The sequence below is a fragment of the Cnephaeus nilssonii genome, assembly GCF_951640355.1.
Source record: "Cnephaeus nilssonii genome assembly, chromosome: 23".
NCBI classification, from domain to species: Eukaryota; Metazoa; Chordata; class Mammalia; order Chiroptera; family Vespertilionidae; genus Cnephaeus; species Cnephaeus nilssonii.
The window spans coordinates 14,794,927-14,809,013 of NC_137094.1; the positions used below are offsets into that span (position 1 = coordinate 14,794,927).

The 14,087-nt window shown below is 49.0% G+C and overlaps 1 protein-coding gene across 1 annotated transcript in view; it reads left to right on the forward strand.

Moving 5' to 3' along the window:
* The window catches only part of HEATR1 (HEAT repeat containing 1), a 33,849-nt gene extending 20,548 nt beyond the window's left edge, over positions 1–13,301 (forward strand). The window contains exons 27-45 of the mRNA XM_079763551.1: positions 449–567; positions 665–786; positions 1,071–1,199; positions 2,604–2,834; positions 3,632–3,758; positions 4,722–4,882; positions 5,332–5,378; positions 5,483–5,606; positions 6,452–6,592; positions 7,065–7,351; positions 8,286–8,436; positions 9,243–9,401; positions 9,519–9,653; positions 9,796–9,900; positions 9,982–10,150; positions 10,712–10,866; positions 11,331–11,489; positions 12,132–12,240; positions 13,016–13,301. Coding sequence (XP_079619677.1) covers positions 449–567; positions 665–786; positions 1,071–1,199; positions 2,604–2,834; positions 3,632–3,758; positions 4,722–4,882; positions 5,332–5,378; positions 5,483–5,606; positions 6,452–6,592; positions 7,065–7,351; positions 8,286–8,436; positions 9,243–9,401; positions 9,519–9,653; positions 9,796–9,900; positions 9,982–10,150; positions 10,712–10,866; positions 11,331–11,489; positions 12,132–12,240; positions 13,016–13,104 — 2,719 coding nt within the window. The 3' untranslated portion in view covers positions 13,105–13,301. The remainder of the gene's footprint in view (positions 1–448; positions 568–664; positions 787–1,070; positions 1,200–2,603; positions 2,835–3,631; positions 3,759–4,721; positions 4,883–5,331; positions 5,379–5,482; positions 5,607–6,451; positions 6,593–7,064; positions 7,352–8,285; positions 8,437–9,242; positions 9,402–9,518; positions 9,654–9,795; positions 9,901–9,981; positions 10,151–10,711; positions 10,867–11,330; positions 11,490–12,131; positions 12,241–13,015) is intronic.
* The last annotated feature ends 786 nt before the right edge of the window (positions 13,302–14,087 follow it).

Below are 14,087 nucleotides of genomic sequence, written 5' to 3' on the forward strand. Positions count from 1 at the left end.
TGCCAGTGCCCGCACTGACCTTCATCCTGGGCTGTGGAGGAAGTGGCCACTTGCCTTGCTGTCCACTTTCCTCCTTTCTGTGCCGTGTCCCCGGGGCAGCATTGCTTGTATTTAAAGATACAAGGCGACACCCACTCTATATTTTAGGTGCAAATTATTAGATAGAGAGCCATGGCGAGTGCCATTGAATTGTGGATGTGTTCTTTCATCTGAAAGGCAAATCAATTCTAAGATTCTCCACAGGGTGATGGAAAGTGCAGTAGGGAGGAGCTGCCTGTATGAGAAAGAAGTTAGAATTCGAAATCTTCCATCCTGTGTATAGACTTGATGTTTAATGTTAACGTCTTAGTCATTTCTTATTTAATACGTGTGCTGGACAGCGGTCATGGGTGTGTCACTGACTGACATGATTCAGCTTTCACATCCCGTCCTCTTCCGGATCCTGCAGGTGTTTAGAGCCTTTGCCTCTGGAGCAGGGAAACATGGAGTACACCAAACAGCTAATTCTCAGCTGTTTGCTCAACATCTGCCAAAAAGTCTCTCCAGACGGCGGCAAAATACCGAAAGGTATGTGCGTACTTTGGTGGAGGGGAAGCTGGGAGCTTGTCCACCTCAGGTCGGACCGTGCCTGCCACCTACAGCTTGGGTACTTCTCCCCACCCAGACGTTCTGGACGAGGAGAAGTTCAACGTGGAATTGATCGTGCAGTGCATCCGCGTCTCAGAGATGCCTCAGACCCACCACCACGCCCTCTTACTTCTGGGGACTGTGGCCGGGATATTTCCTGTAAGTACTCCCAGCTTGGGGTGTCAGCAGGTATTCCCTGTGTTTCTGTCGTCCCTGGGCAGGCTAGTGGGTGCACAGTGGTGTCTTGTGGGTTTTGCATTGACTAATGAGGTTGAGCATCTTTTCACGTGTTTATGGATGTTTGTTTACCTTTGGAGAAATGTCTTTTTAAATCCTTTGCACATTTTAGAACTGAGTTTTTTCTCCTACTGCTGAGGTGTAATGAATCATTGATATTTGATTTGTTTAAAATAGAAAATGTTGAAAAATGTGTTTTCTTTCAGGATAAAGTTCTACACAATATTATGTCTATTTTTACATTTATGGGAGCCAACGTTATGCGTCTAGATGATACTTACAGTTTTCAAGTTATTAACAAGACGGTGAAAATGGTTATTCCAGCACTTATTCAGGTAAGCTGTCTTTATACTATTGCTCGTATCATTTTCTACAATTTTTAAAATTTTGCATAATATGAACTTGGAGTAGCAGTAAATGAGGGACAGTTACCAGCCTTTCTAAAATGCTCAGGTGTTAGTGCCTCCTAAATTGTAGACGATGAAGCTAAGAAGTAATCTTGAAAATGATGTCTTTTCCAAAATACGAATAAATATGCGTTCTACGAGGGTATAACTGCGAAAGTGCCTTGACTGTATTCTGACAAAGTGAATTTACATTTACTGTGTATTTCAGGACATTGCATCAGTTTGGTAATAACCCTTGTGTAGGTCGATGAAGATAGGAAGCGTTAGAGTGGCAGCCTTACTATGCAATTCCACAGACATGTACACGCTCTCTGAGAGCTAAGCGCTCAGATGAGGGAGACTAGTGTCTGCCTGTGAGGATGGACCATTTGAACTAAAAAGTGGCCTCGCAGATGAAAGAGGTTGGTCATCTCCTTGAGTTTTCTGTTTACCTCCATTGTTGTTGGTCGTATCTTATGTTATTGATTGACCATTCCAGGGATGACCGTATCAGCACTGTCTCCTTTTAATCTCGGTATTAGATTGGTATTCTCCGCTTCCAGCACATTAGTGAAACAGGACACATATGTACATATTTAGAAAAACTCTGCCTTGATACTGTGTATGCCAACAGAATAGCTAAGTGCTGGAGAGTCCAGAATAGGGACAGTCCATCTGGGCCAGGCTGACCACAGTTTCCTAAGAAACCATGTGATTGGTAGGAAAGTGCAGGATTTGCCCAGGAAGTGGCAGCGTCGTCAGTGGCGTGAGCAGAGGTGCAGCCGGGAAGGTACACAGTGTGAAGAGTGTAATGTGGTTGGTTTGTGGGGAGCAGAGAATCGAGACAGAAGTAGAGGGCGTTGGTTCATTCATTCTTTGATTCATTGAACAGCTCTATTTTGAGCACCCATACCAGAGAGGAATGGTTTGAACTTGATTCTGAAACAGCAGGATCTCCTGGCCTTTCTGTGCTCAGTTGTACCCACTCTTCTCGAGCAAACACAAATCCTGCCTGTTCTCTGCAGCTCCCCGGGCGTCCGAAAGCAGACTTGCTCTCAGTGCCTGGCTTTGGGGTCTGCCATTCAGTGCCTCCTGTCCCCTCCTTACCCCGGTGTCTTGTTTCTGATGAGTCTCCTTTAGGGCAGGGCTCACATCCTCTACTTTGTATTCCCCTCAGGGCCGAATAGTGCCTGGGATATAATTTCCCCTTATCGAATATTTCCTGATTGGCCGTTGATTATTAAAATAATTTTAATAGTGTTGGGCACACAGGAAGGCCTTGTCTTGCCCATTTAAAGCCTGTTGTGTGGGGGTTGTTTGTTGCCCCCGCTGACCCTGCTTGCCACTCTGCAGTCTGACGGCGGAGACTCTGTGGAAGTCACGAGAAACGTGGAGGCGATCGTGGTGAAGATCATGAGTGTGTTTGTGGATGCGCTGCCACACGTCCCAGAGCACAGGCGCCTGCCGGTCCTGGCCCAGCTCGTCGACACCCTCGGCGCAGGACGATTCCTCTGGGTCCTGCTCGTCCTGCTGTTCGAACAGTACATCACCAAGACCGTGCCGGCGGCCGCCTGCGGGGAGAAGGTCAGCGTTTGGGGGGGCGGGGGGGGGGGCGGGTGGAATGAAAGACGGGTGTTTCCCACAGGTTTGTGACACTTTCCAGCTGAAGTGTGGGCAGCGATGTTCCGTGTGCAGTACTTGCCAGTGCTGGCTCAAAACTGCTCTTAGAGATGCCCTGTCGTTCTTTAACCTTTTGCACTCGGATGTCGAGTGTGACTCGACACGGTTAGCATCGGTAGCAGGAATCGAGAAAAAAGCAAGCGAGTGCAAAGGGTTAAAGTTGCTCCGGAGCCATGGCTCTGAGCCCCACAGCAGCCGCAGACATGGCTGAGGGTGCAGGTCTGGTGCCTGGCGGGTGGTTCTGCTCGGAGCCCACAGAGGACAGCTGTGGAGGAATTAAACAGAGTCTCTTGCAAGTGGGTTTGGAAGCATTTCACTGGGAAAGGGAGGAGTGTCCGGATCAGTCAGGTGCAGTGCATGTTTGGAGGAGCCTGTTGGGATAGACGGGGATAGAACGAGAGGTCAGGACTGCTTTTAGATGAGAAGGCTGGTCTGGGAACAGATCTAGACCTGATCTGAGTAAAGCGGGGTGTTCGGTTCTGCGGAAGTCGTCACGCGGACTCTGGAGTGTGCTTGCGACCCTCCTGGACTGGCTCCTTAGTATGGAGCTCGGTCCCATGGAGATACACGAGACGGGAGGAACAAACGTGGCGACGACGTGTGCTAAGAAATATTTTTACGACATCCCCCTTATTTGTGCTTACTGATGAACGTAAATTGGACAGGTGCAGTGTTATGACCTGTGTCTCTTCTCTGTGCAGGATGCTATGTTGGAAGCAGACACTGAATTTTGGATCTCAGTCTGTTGTGAATTTAGTGTCCAGGAGCAGATACAAAGCTTGATGAACATCCTCCAGTACTTGCTGAGGCTGCCGGAGGAAAAGGAAGGTGGGAGAATGGGGGCTTACTTCCTGCTGATCTGAACGGTCGGGGGGAGGGAGGGAGGGGTGGGCAGAGATTGTGTAGAAGAGAAGCAGTGGTAACGAAACACTGGAATGTTACCGTGTATAGGAGACTCGAGAACATTCCACTCTGCGGCCCCAATGACATTGCCTGGGTGTGTTGCACGTTCTTAGTTCTATGCCCTTCAGAGCAGAACAGCCAGGTGTATTGAGTCTCTGGGACAGTGGTTTTTAAGTGACCCACCCTGGACCCCCAACCACTGCACCCAACCCTTTTATACTGGAGCCGTTTGAACATGGGATTCTACAAAGTTTTAGGACATTTTTTACCTCTTGGAATTAAACGTTGAAGACTTTGGTCTGTTGTGGCCACCAAGTAAATGCCTGAGGCTTCAGAAATGAATTAGGCTCCTTGTACAGTATTTTTGGCTTCCATTTGCTTGTCTCAGCTGCCCTGCTCTGGTTTGGTTTGGTTTGGTTTGGTTTGATTTGGATTTTCTTTTGGTCTTACACACTCTTCTCAGGGCTGCTGGCTACTTCCTTAGTAAATGTATTCATGCCTTTCACTAATTTATTTTATTTTATTTTTTACATTTTTTAAAAAATTGATTTCAGAGAAGGAGAGAGAGAGAGAGAGAAACATCAGTGATGAGAGAGAATCATTGATCGGCTGCCTCCTGCATGCCCTCCACTGGGGGTTGAGCCTGCAAACCGGGCATGTGCCCTGACTGGGAATCAAACTGTGAGCTCCTGGTTCATAGGCCGACACTCAACCACTGAGCCACGCCGGCCGGGCTTTTACTAATTTAAAAGAGGGAAAACTGGGTGTAATAGGCCAACAAGTTCTGTTCCTCTCTGAGACATGTGTCCCATTTCTGTGCCTCTGTGTCCGCACTGCAGATTGAGGTCGAAGGTGAGTGTGGCCACCGGTTTTGTTGCTCTTTTTCAGAAACCGTTCCCAAGGTGGCATCTCATGTGAGCGAAGCACCAGGGGAGACGCTGCAGGTGTTCAACGTGGACGCGCACACGGGCAAGCAGCTGCGGCACTTCAAGTTCCTGTCCGTGTCCTTCATGGCCCAGCTCCTGGCTTCCAGCTGCTTTATCAGAAAGGTGTGTGCTCCTCGGCTCTGTGTGTGACGCAGTGACGGCCTTTTCTAAGGAACTGTGTTTGAAACCCGGAAAAAGAGCTGGGCAGATGGGAAAACGTGAGGCATGAAACCTTAAAGTCAGGTTATGAGCTAAAGGAAGATTAGCATTCCATAATTAGTAGGTAAATGAGTATTGATTTGCTATAGTTTTCTGAATCTTTGTCGTACTTTACAGATACTACCAATAGCTGTAGAATGTAATTAAGTGAATAGAGTGTAATTAAAGTAAAGTTAGGGAAATAGAGTTATTACAATCTGATGAGGGTGATCCGAACCTGATTAGATTGTAAGGTCAGAAAACAGTTGCTGTGGGAAGTTTGAATAAATAGCCGTAGGTGAATTAAGAGCCCACTTCGAATGGTTTTTAGGATCAGCTGCATAATGTCCTAATGGGCCTTCTTTACAAATCAGGTCGTTGAAAGCGGTGGTCCTCAGGCTTTAAAAGGCCTCGAACAAAGGTATGTTACTTCTTCTTTTTCAATTTTTGTTGGGAAATAATTTCAAACTTTGATCAGAAACCTGGGAGGAGAGTACAGAGTCCCCACGAGTCTCCTGTGTTCAGGTTGCTGGAGGCGGTCCTCGGCTACATTAACGCCGTCGCCCAGTCCGTGGAAAAAAACGCAGACAAGCTCACTGGGAAGTTTTGGCGAGCGCTCCTCAGTAAAGCCTACGACCTGTTGGACAAGGTAGGGCTCCGTTTCTCCCCGTCTTCTGTGCTTTGTTCCTGCTTTTATGTCCTTGTGAAATGGTTCCGCATAGTTTTACTTTAAGAGTAAACTCAGCAATAGCTTCTCTTAATATAATGCAGCTCAGAATTTTCTTAGAAAAGAACCTCTTGATGACTAGAAGTAATTATGTCAGAATGACAGTTGTTTCTCTATCGACTATGTGAACACGAGCCTTAGCAAACACTGTGCTTTCAGAACTCAGTCATGGGACACTGTGTGATGTTCCACTTCATTCAAGTGGAAGTGGGAGGACAGTCCCTGTCAGGTGGGTCTGAGAGCTCTTAGAGGCTCTGCCGGTCCTGACGTAGGGTCACTGCCCAGCATCCGGCTGAGTGACTCTGCTCCCTTGGCATCGATCAGCTCACTTAGTCTGAGCATCAGTTCTTTTTTTTTAAATATATTTTTATTGATTTTTTGTTTTGTTTTTACAGAGAGGAAGGGAGAGGGAGAGAAGTTAGAAACATCAATGAGAGAGAAACATCGATCAGCTGCCTCCTGCACACCTCCTACTGGGGATGTGCCTGCAACCAAGGTACATGCCCTTGACTGAAATCAAACCTGGGACCCTGAGTCCACAGGCTGACGCTCTATCCACTGAGCCAAACCGGTTAGGGCTTTTTTTTTTTTTTTTAAATACGATCAGCAATGCCTTACCTGAAAGTTAGTGTAAGAATTAAATAAGAAGAGGGGTTTGAACATGCCTGGCGCCTAGAAGGTATTCAGTGGATAGAAGTCTGTCTTGATCTGCGTTTATCTTCCCTTTTTTCTGATTGCTTTTTTGTTCAATGTAAACTGCTCTCTAGGTCAATGCCTTGCTGCCCACGGAAACATTCATTCCCGTGATTAGAGGGCTGCTGGGCAACCCCCTGCCGTCTGTCCGCCGGAAAGCGATGGACCTTCTCAACAACAAGCTGCAGCAGAAAGCGTCCTGGAAGAAGAAAACCGTAAGTGACGGCGCGTCCGACCCACTCACCGTCCTGCGGTGTCCGAGCTGCATTGAACTCCCTCACGGGTCTCCGTGGTGCGGACCACATAAGTAGGTTGCTGTCCGAATATACTGCTGTGGCATGCCTGTTTCCAGCGGGACAGTAATTCTGCAGGCGTGTAGAGATATGTCCTAAGCGCTCTTGGAATGAATTTCATCTCCGATAGAATTCTTGCTTGATGTGGACCACACATTGGCTTTGGGACAATCCTCACCCACTCTCTCTGCAAACCAGGAGATGGTTCGTGGGAACCAGGAACTGTTCCCAGCACACGCATTGCTCAGTAGCAGCGAGTCCATTGGCGGAGGTTCTGTGTGTGATCATGTAGCTCAGGGCGTCTTGGTCAGGCAGTGTCAGCAGTAACAGTGGAGAGTAAACTGGCAATGTCCTTGCAGCTTTAATTATTTGGGAACTTGGCTGTCCTCCTCAGGTTTACCATTTCCTCAAACTGGTTCCAGTCCTTCTAGCCGTTGTGCAGCATAGGAAAAAGGGGGCCGAAGAACAAGCGGTTAACAGACAGACAGCTCTGTACACCCTAAAGCTTTTGTGCAAGAATTTCGGTGCCAAGAATCCAGAGCCTTTCATCCCGGTGCTGAACACGGCGGTGAAACTGGTCGCTCCAGAGAAGGACGACAAGAACGTCGTGGGCAGTGCCCTGCTGTGCGTAGCAGAGGTGGCCTCCACCCTGGGGCCCCTGGCCGTCCCACAGCTTCCCAGGTACGCGGTGAGGCCCCGAGGGGGCTCAGCTGGTTGTCCATACACCGAAAGGTTACGGGTTCCATCCCTAGTTAGGGCATTTATGGGAGGCAACTGATCAGTGTTTCTCTCTCACGTTAATGGTTCTCTCTCTCTCTCTTTCACTCCCTCCCTCCCTCTCTCTCTAAAATCAATGAAAACATGTCCTCGGGTAAGCATTTTTTTGAAATGAATTTGCTAAAGAATTGATCTTCAAGCTGAAAAGCACAACATTCCCATTTACCTTTATGGTGTTTCTTGTTCCCGTTTTCGATCCCCTCTGACCAGCTGTCATTAGGAAGCCAAGGGTGCTGCCCCTCTAGAGGGGCCATCGTCGGGCAGACTGGCTGTCAGCCTGCAGGGCACTTGGCTTTGCTGCCTGTGATACCGAGACAGCACCCACCCGTGGGGTTCCGTGGGGCAGAGCATTGAAGGCTTTTACACAGGGCCAGACACAAAGCAAGCATTAAGGGGAGAGGCTTTTTTTTAAAAATATATATTTTATTGACTTTTTACAGAGAGGAAGGGAGAGGGATAGAGAGCTAGAAACATCGATGAGAGAGAAACATCTATCAGCTGCCTCCTGCACACCCCCTACTGGGGATGTGCTCGCAACCAAGGTACATGCCCTTGACCAGAATCAAACCTGGGACCTTTCAGTCCGCAGACCGACGCTCTATCCACTGAGCCAAACCGGTTTCTGCGAGAGGCATTATTTTTAAAAGGAGCGCTGTCAATACTCTAGGCACTGGGACACGTCTTGCTCTTTGTCACGGAAGCTATGTAGACGATGTTTTGTAGGCTCAGACGTACACAGTGGGTAATGTGGGCACCAGTGTGGGATTTTTTTCATAATGACTTACACTCCCTTCTCTATCTGCTTAAAGTTAGTCTAAAACATGTGCTTTCTTTCTAGCCTCATGCCCTCATTGCTGACAACAATGAAGAACACCAGCGAGCTGGTCTCCGGCGACGTCTACCTCCTCAGCGCCTTAGCGGCCCTGCAGAAGGTGGTCGAGACTCTCCCCCACTTCCTCAGCCCCTACCTGGAAGGCGTCCTGTCACAGGTGAGCCTGAGACCATAGCGTGCTGTGTGAGGTAGCAGGGGAAAATGAAAGTCACACACTTAATCATTTTATTTGTTCTCTCAGTTTTTAGTTTCTGTTTGGCAGGAAGCTTATTTCTGAAAAGAAGTGCTTTGTTATTGCTCAATGTGTGCCTTCTCTCCCACGTCATCATGCCTCTGCTTAGCCCTGACATTGAGAAATGGGCATTTTGCCATGAGGCTGGTCTCTGGATTTGGCAGAATGTAGTTTATTGCTCTTTCTGCCCTGAGCGGTTTGGCGTTGAGCCGGCAGAGCTGCCTTTGTTACTTCCTGTAGGACCGGGTGCCCCGGGGTTTTCCTATTGGAGGTCAGTGCAGTGCAGAGCTTACTGCAAACAGCGGGCAAGTGGCATTTCCAACTGAAAATGCCCAAGAATGGCCCCGCACCTGTTCTGTTCTCTTGATCGTTTGCCATTTATAACTTCCTTGATGCGAATGATTTAACTAGCGCTTGAAATTTACAGAACGGGACCTCTCCCTCTGAGGAGCCTTCTACGTTTGCTAGCAAGAAGGAGCTCAGGTTCTCATGGCGCTGGGTTCCTGTCCTGAGAACATCGTGAGTCTGAGTTGCTCAGAGTCCTCCCACCATTCACCCACGTCCCCAACTCCCACTGGGAAAGAGGCACCCGTCCATTTGCATCTGCAGACGGTCATGGTTGGCCGAGAAGGGAATGCTCTGGCAAACGTGTATCGAGTCATCACTGTGACTCTGCAGACGTTCTCACTGAGTCCACAGAGGCCTCGATCGCTGTCTTTCGATTTTCGTAGGTGATTCACTTGGAGAAAATCACGAGTGAAATGGGCCCAGCCTCCCAGGCTAACGTCCGCCTCACATCTCTTAAGAAGACACTGGCCACCACGCTGTCACCCCGTGTCCTGCTGCCAGCCATCAACAAAACCTACAAGCACATCCAGAAGGACTGGAGGGTGAGATCTGTCGGGGGTTAGACTTCGGGGAGGGGTGGTAAGGGGCTGACATGTTGACCTTCATAATGAACTTGGAATGTGAAAAACTGGCCCCTCTCTCTGCTGTGTTCTTCGTAGAATCACATGGGCCCATTTATGAGCATCTTGCAAGAGCACATCGGGGTCATGAAGAAGGAGGAGCTCAGCTCCCATCAGTCTCAGCTCACCACATTTTTCCTGGAGGCCCTGGACTTCCGAGCAAAGCACCCTGAGGTCAGCTTACAGCCACTCCCCCAATCCTGAACTCACCTGCTGAGAGCCCGCCAAAAGCTAGCTGTGACCTGTTCTACTGGCCAAGAGCATGTAAAGCTGGATGTCAGAACTCTGCCCAATAAAACGGCTCTTTTGTTTTCAGAATGATCTGGAAGAAGTTGGCAAAACAGAAAATCATATCATTGACTGCCTGGTAGCTATGGTTGTAAAACTGTCCGAGGTTACATTCAGACCTCTGTTTTTCAAGGTGAGCTTGCTTCCTCCCTGTCTGCTTTGTGCTCCTCTCAGTAACAAGATGTGTGGAATAAACTCCCATCTCTCTTTTCAGCTGTTTGATTGGGCCAAGACAGAGGACGCCCCCAAGGACAGACTGCTGACGTTTTACAACTTGGCGGATTGCATTGCTGCAAAACTGAAAGGGCTCTTCACTCTGTTCGCCGGCCACTTGGTGAAGCCTTTTGCTGACACCTTGAACCAGGTGAACATCTCCAAAACAGGTTGGTGGCTGACTCCAGTTCGTTGACACCTGGCTCTGCGTGCCTTACACAAGGCTCGGGAAGTATAGTGAGTCTAAGGGGGTGGGTGTTTCGTGCTGTAGTTGGTGTTCAGGCCCTAAAGTGTCTGTTTCCGCGTCATAAAAATGGGTCATGAGTTAACGCAGTGGTCGGCAAACTCATTAGTCCATGGAGCCAAATATCAACAGTACAACGATGGAAATTTCTTTGGAGAGCCCAGTTTTTTAAACTTAAACTTCTTCTAACGCCACTTCTTCAAAATAGACTCGCCCAGGCCAGGGTATTTTGTGGAAGAGCCACACTCAAGGGGCCAAAGAGCCGCATGTGGCTCGCGAGCCGCAGTTTGCCGACCACTGAGTTAACGGAAAGGAGGAATCACTTAATCAAGAGCCTGTCCACTGTTCCACCCTCATCCTGAGCTTGCTTTCTAGATGGAGGAGGAAATACCCTCTTGATTGTAGTTCTGTCAATAGTGATCTGAATGTAAACATTGGAGATTAACTTGTGACATGGTTTTCACTTTTACTCTCCCCCCTCTTACAGATGAAGCGTTTTTTGACTCTGAAAATGACCCTGAAAAGTGCTGCTTGCTCTTACAGTTTGTCTTGAACTGTTTACATAAGATCTTCCTCTTTGACACCCAGCACTTTTTAAGTAAAGAGAGAGCAGAAGCCTTGATGATGCCTCTGGTGGACCAGGTAACCAAGTCAGACCCTCTTTTAACGTCTCACTTTTTGTGGATTTAACTTATCTTCATTAGTGGTGTTTACTGAGCTCTGCTTTTGAATTTTTCACATGAAAGGCACAATATAAGGTCTAATGCAGCAGTCACCAACCGGTGGCCCGCGGACCCCTGGTGGTCCGTAAGGTCCGAAAGGTTGGTGACGGCTGGTCCAGTGGTTAAGTTTTTAATTTGTTTAAACTGGTTTCATTGAGAATGTTGGGGGTGCGGCCGTCCTCTGGCTCGGAGAGTCTCTGGAGGGAGGGAGCTAAGGCTGAGGTCTGTGTGAGCTCCTGAAGGCCGTCCGCTTCCTAGAGACCGTGTTAGAACAGCACCCGGTTTGGAGCCTGTCGTGGAGGACAGTAGAATATTATTTATACGTTGGGTATTTTTTCAAACAGAATGAGCCCTGTTGCTCAAAGTCCTTTTCTCACTCCTCAGCTGGAGAACCGGCTGGGAGGAGAAGAGAGGTTCCAGGAGCGGGTGACGCGGCACCTGGTCCCCTGCATCTCCCAGTTCTCGGTGGCCATGGCCGATGACTCCCTCTGGAAGCCCCTGAACTACCAGATCCTGCTGAAGACCAGAGACTCCTCGCCCAAGGTCAGGAGCCGGCGCCAGCACTGGTGCCGTGTTCTCGCCACGTAGCCCAAACAGCTATCGCGAGGTCACGGCTGTGCAACCATGGTAACTAGCGGGACAAACACGGCTGCTCGTCTTCTAGCACCAGCGGGCAGGCTGTGCCGGATAGAAGTTTGTGCCTGCGTTCCTGCATTTTACTTCCAGGTTATTTATAAAGAACAGCAGTGCTCCCCGGCCCCTATAGTGTGTGTGTATGTGGCACAAACACTCAAATACTTTTAAATACTTTTGCACTTTTAAATCTTGCGAAGACGTGAAGTGATCCCTTGTGCTTTTTAATTTAAACACGTCTTAAGTTTCTCTGCTCCCAGAGACCAGTGCTTTGAGCTTGTCCACAGACTTTCTTTTGGGTGAGAGTGTATCAGGCTGAGGGGTCTGTGGGATGCTGGAAGGTCGATGTAGCTGGTGACACCCACGGACATGGGGGCCGAAGTGCTGTAACAGAGTTCAGGTTGCCTGTATCGCAAACAGATCCCAAACTGTTCAGTAACCTGGCATCCTAAGGTGGAAGTTGAATGAACATAAAGTGAAATAAACTCGTGTTAAAGAACATTTCGCTTTTAGATACTAGTTTTACCAACCTTTGCTCTTGGTTCCCTTCAGGTTCGATTTGCCGCCCTCATTACCGTGCTCGCACTGGCTGAGACGCTGAAGGAGAATTACATTGTCTTGCTACCTGAGTCCATTCCTTTCTTAGCTGAATTGATGGAAGGTAATTTCCAATGAAAACGCAAACGTGGGTGCAGTGGGATAGCCTTGGCTCCGCCTGGGACCTGGGAGGCGGGGTTCCTGTGTTGAGTGCGGTGGCGGGAAGAGGTTAGGAAATGACCTTTCCCTCACACACATGTTTTGGCTGCAGATGTAGACTATTGTGTCACGATGGCTAGGGCATTGAGGCAGCCTAGGACAGCTTCCTGTTCACTGCGACCAGCGTCTACTCCGTGCTGGGCACGGTCCTCATTATCCCCAGGACCGTTTAAGCCAATGCAGTGCCCGTTTCATAAAGGAAAGCACTAGAAGCTTTAGGGGATTATGTAACTTGATGAACCAACAAAGCACGTGTGACAGTTGGAGCTGGGGTGGAAGCCAGGTGTGCGCGGTGTGGACACGGGCCCAGGAAGCACCAGGCACAGCGCAGCCCAAGGAATGACAGTGGGGCTTCCCCCTAAGCAGGGGATGGCGGCAAGGAGGCCACGCGTTCACATTCGTGATTCACTGCTCATCTCCACAAAGGACGTGCGCCTGGTTCTTACGGCCTGGAGCGCGGCCCCGCCAGGAATTGGGAATTTTCTTTGGGGTCTCTGCTGGGCTCCGTCTTCCAAGCCTGAGGCCCTGGCAGGGAGGAAGGCCAGGAATGCGGAGGCTCCCAGGTGCCTCCGCTTCTCTCATGTGCTTCCCTGTCTGCGGACTGGTGGCCAGAGACGGGGGACGCCTGGATGAGGCGGGGGGACCGGGGCAGGAAGCTGACCGTGTCCTTGCATTTCCAGATGAGTGTGAAGAGGTCGAGCAGCAGTGCCAGCGGACAGTGCAGCAGCTGGAGGCCGTGCTGGGGGAGCCGCTGCAGAGCTACTTCTAACCGGGCGGGGTGCGCACTGTTCCGAGTTCGGATTGATATTCTATATTTTTATTTTGGGTGTTTGGTGCCATGTTAGTTTTGGTGCCTTAACACCAACGTGGACTTGACAAGATTCCTCCCTGGTTTGTACTCCATCCAGCCCCTCCTGCCGTCTGTACAGAATTGCAGAGTAAATGACACGTGGTGGTTTGATACGGGCGGCTGTGTTGTTTCAGCGTTCATTGGTCACTCCTGCCCGGGGCTGCCGTTACAGACAGGTCGCATCCTCACGCCCCAGCTGGCAGTACCCACTGGACTGCAAGTGCAAGCATTAGCTCTTCTGTAAAGGAATGTCTTACGCATGTGGCGGCCAGGTCAGATTTCCCTCAAAGCAATACATTTTCCGCACTTTAAGAAAGTGAGTTATTTGGCTTTCAGCAAGAATGCTTTTGACTGTAAAGCCATTTGGACTTTTACTTTCATTTTGGGTAGATAACACTTCAGCCTTGACTTTTGTGTGTGCCCATAGGGGGCAGTCGTTCTAGAATGTATTTTTCACTCGGGACAATGATTATCTCCTTTATCTTTCGGCCTTTTGCGGGGGCAGAGGCTACAGGCTGTTTATAAAACAGCTACACCTGGCAGATCCACCAACTGGCAGCCACTTCCCCCCTCCCCCGGCCCCCACTCCCCAGAGTAGGAGGCTCACTTTCCCCAAGTGGTAACCAAGAGTCACTTGTATGAGAAAGAATCAGAATTTTTTTTAAGTTCTCTAATCCCTATGATGTCACAGTGACAGTCATCACAAAGAAGCAAAAGGCTGACGTGCAGTTTAGAGATATGCATGTTCTCATCAAGAAAAGTCTTAGATTCAGTCATAAACGCTAATAGCTTCATTTCCAAACATCTTAAGGTTTTGTATTCTATCAAAGAATCAGTCCTTTGTTTTACAGTCTCCATGTAAAACGAAAATGAACTATTGGACTTAGAGCAAGATCTCAGTC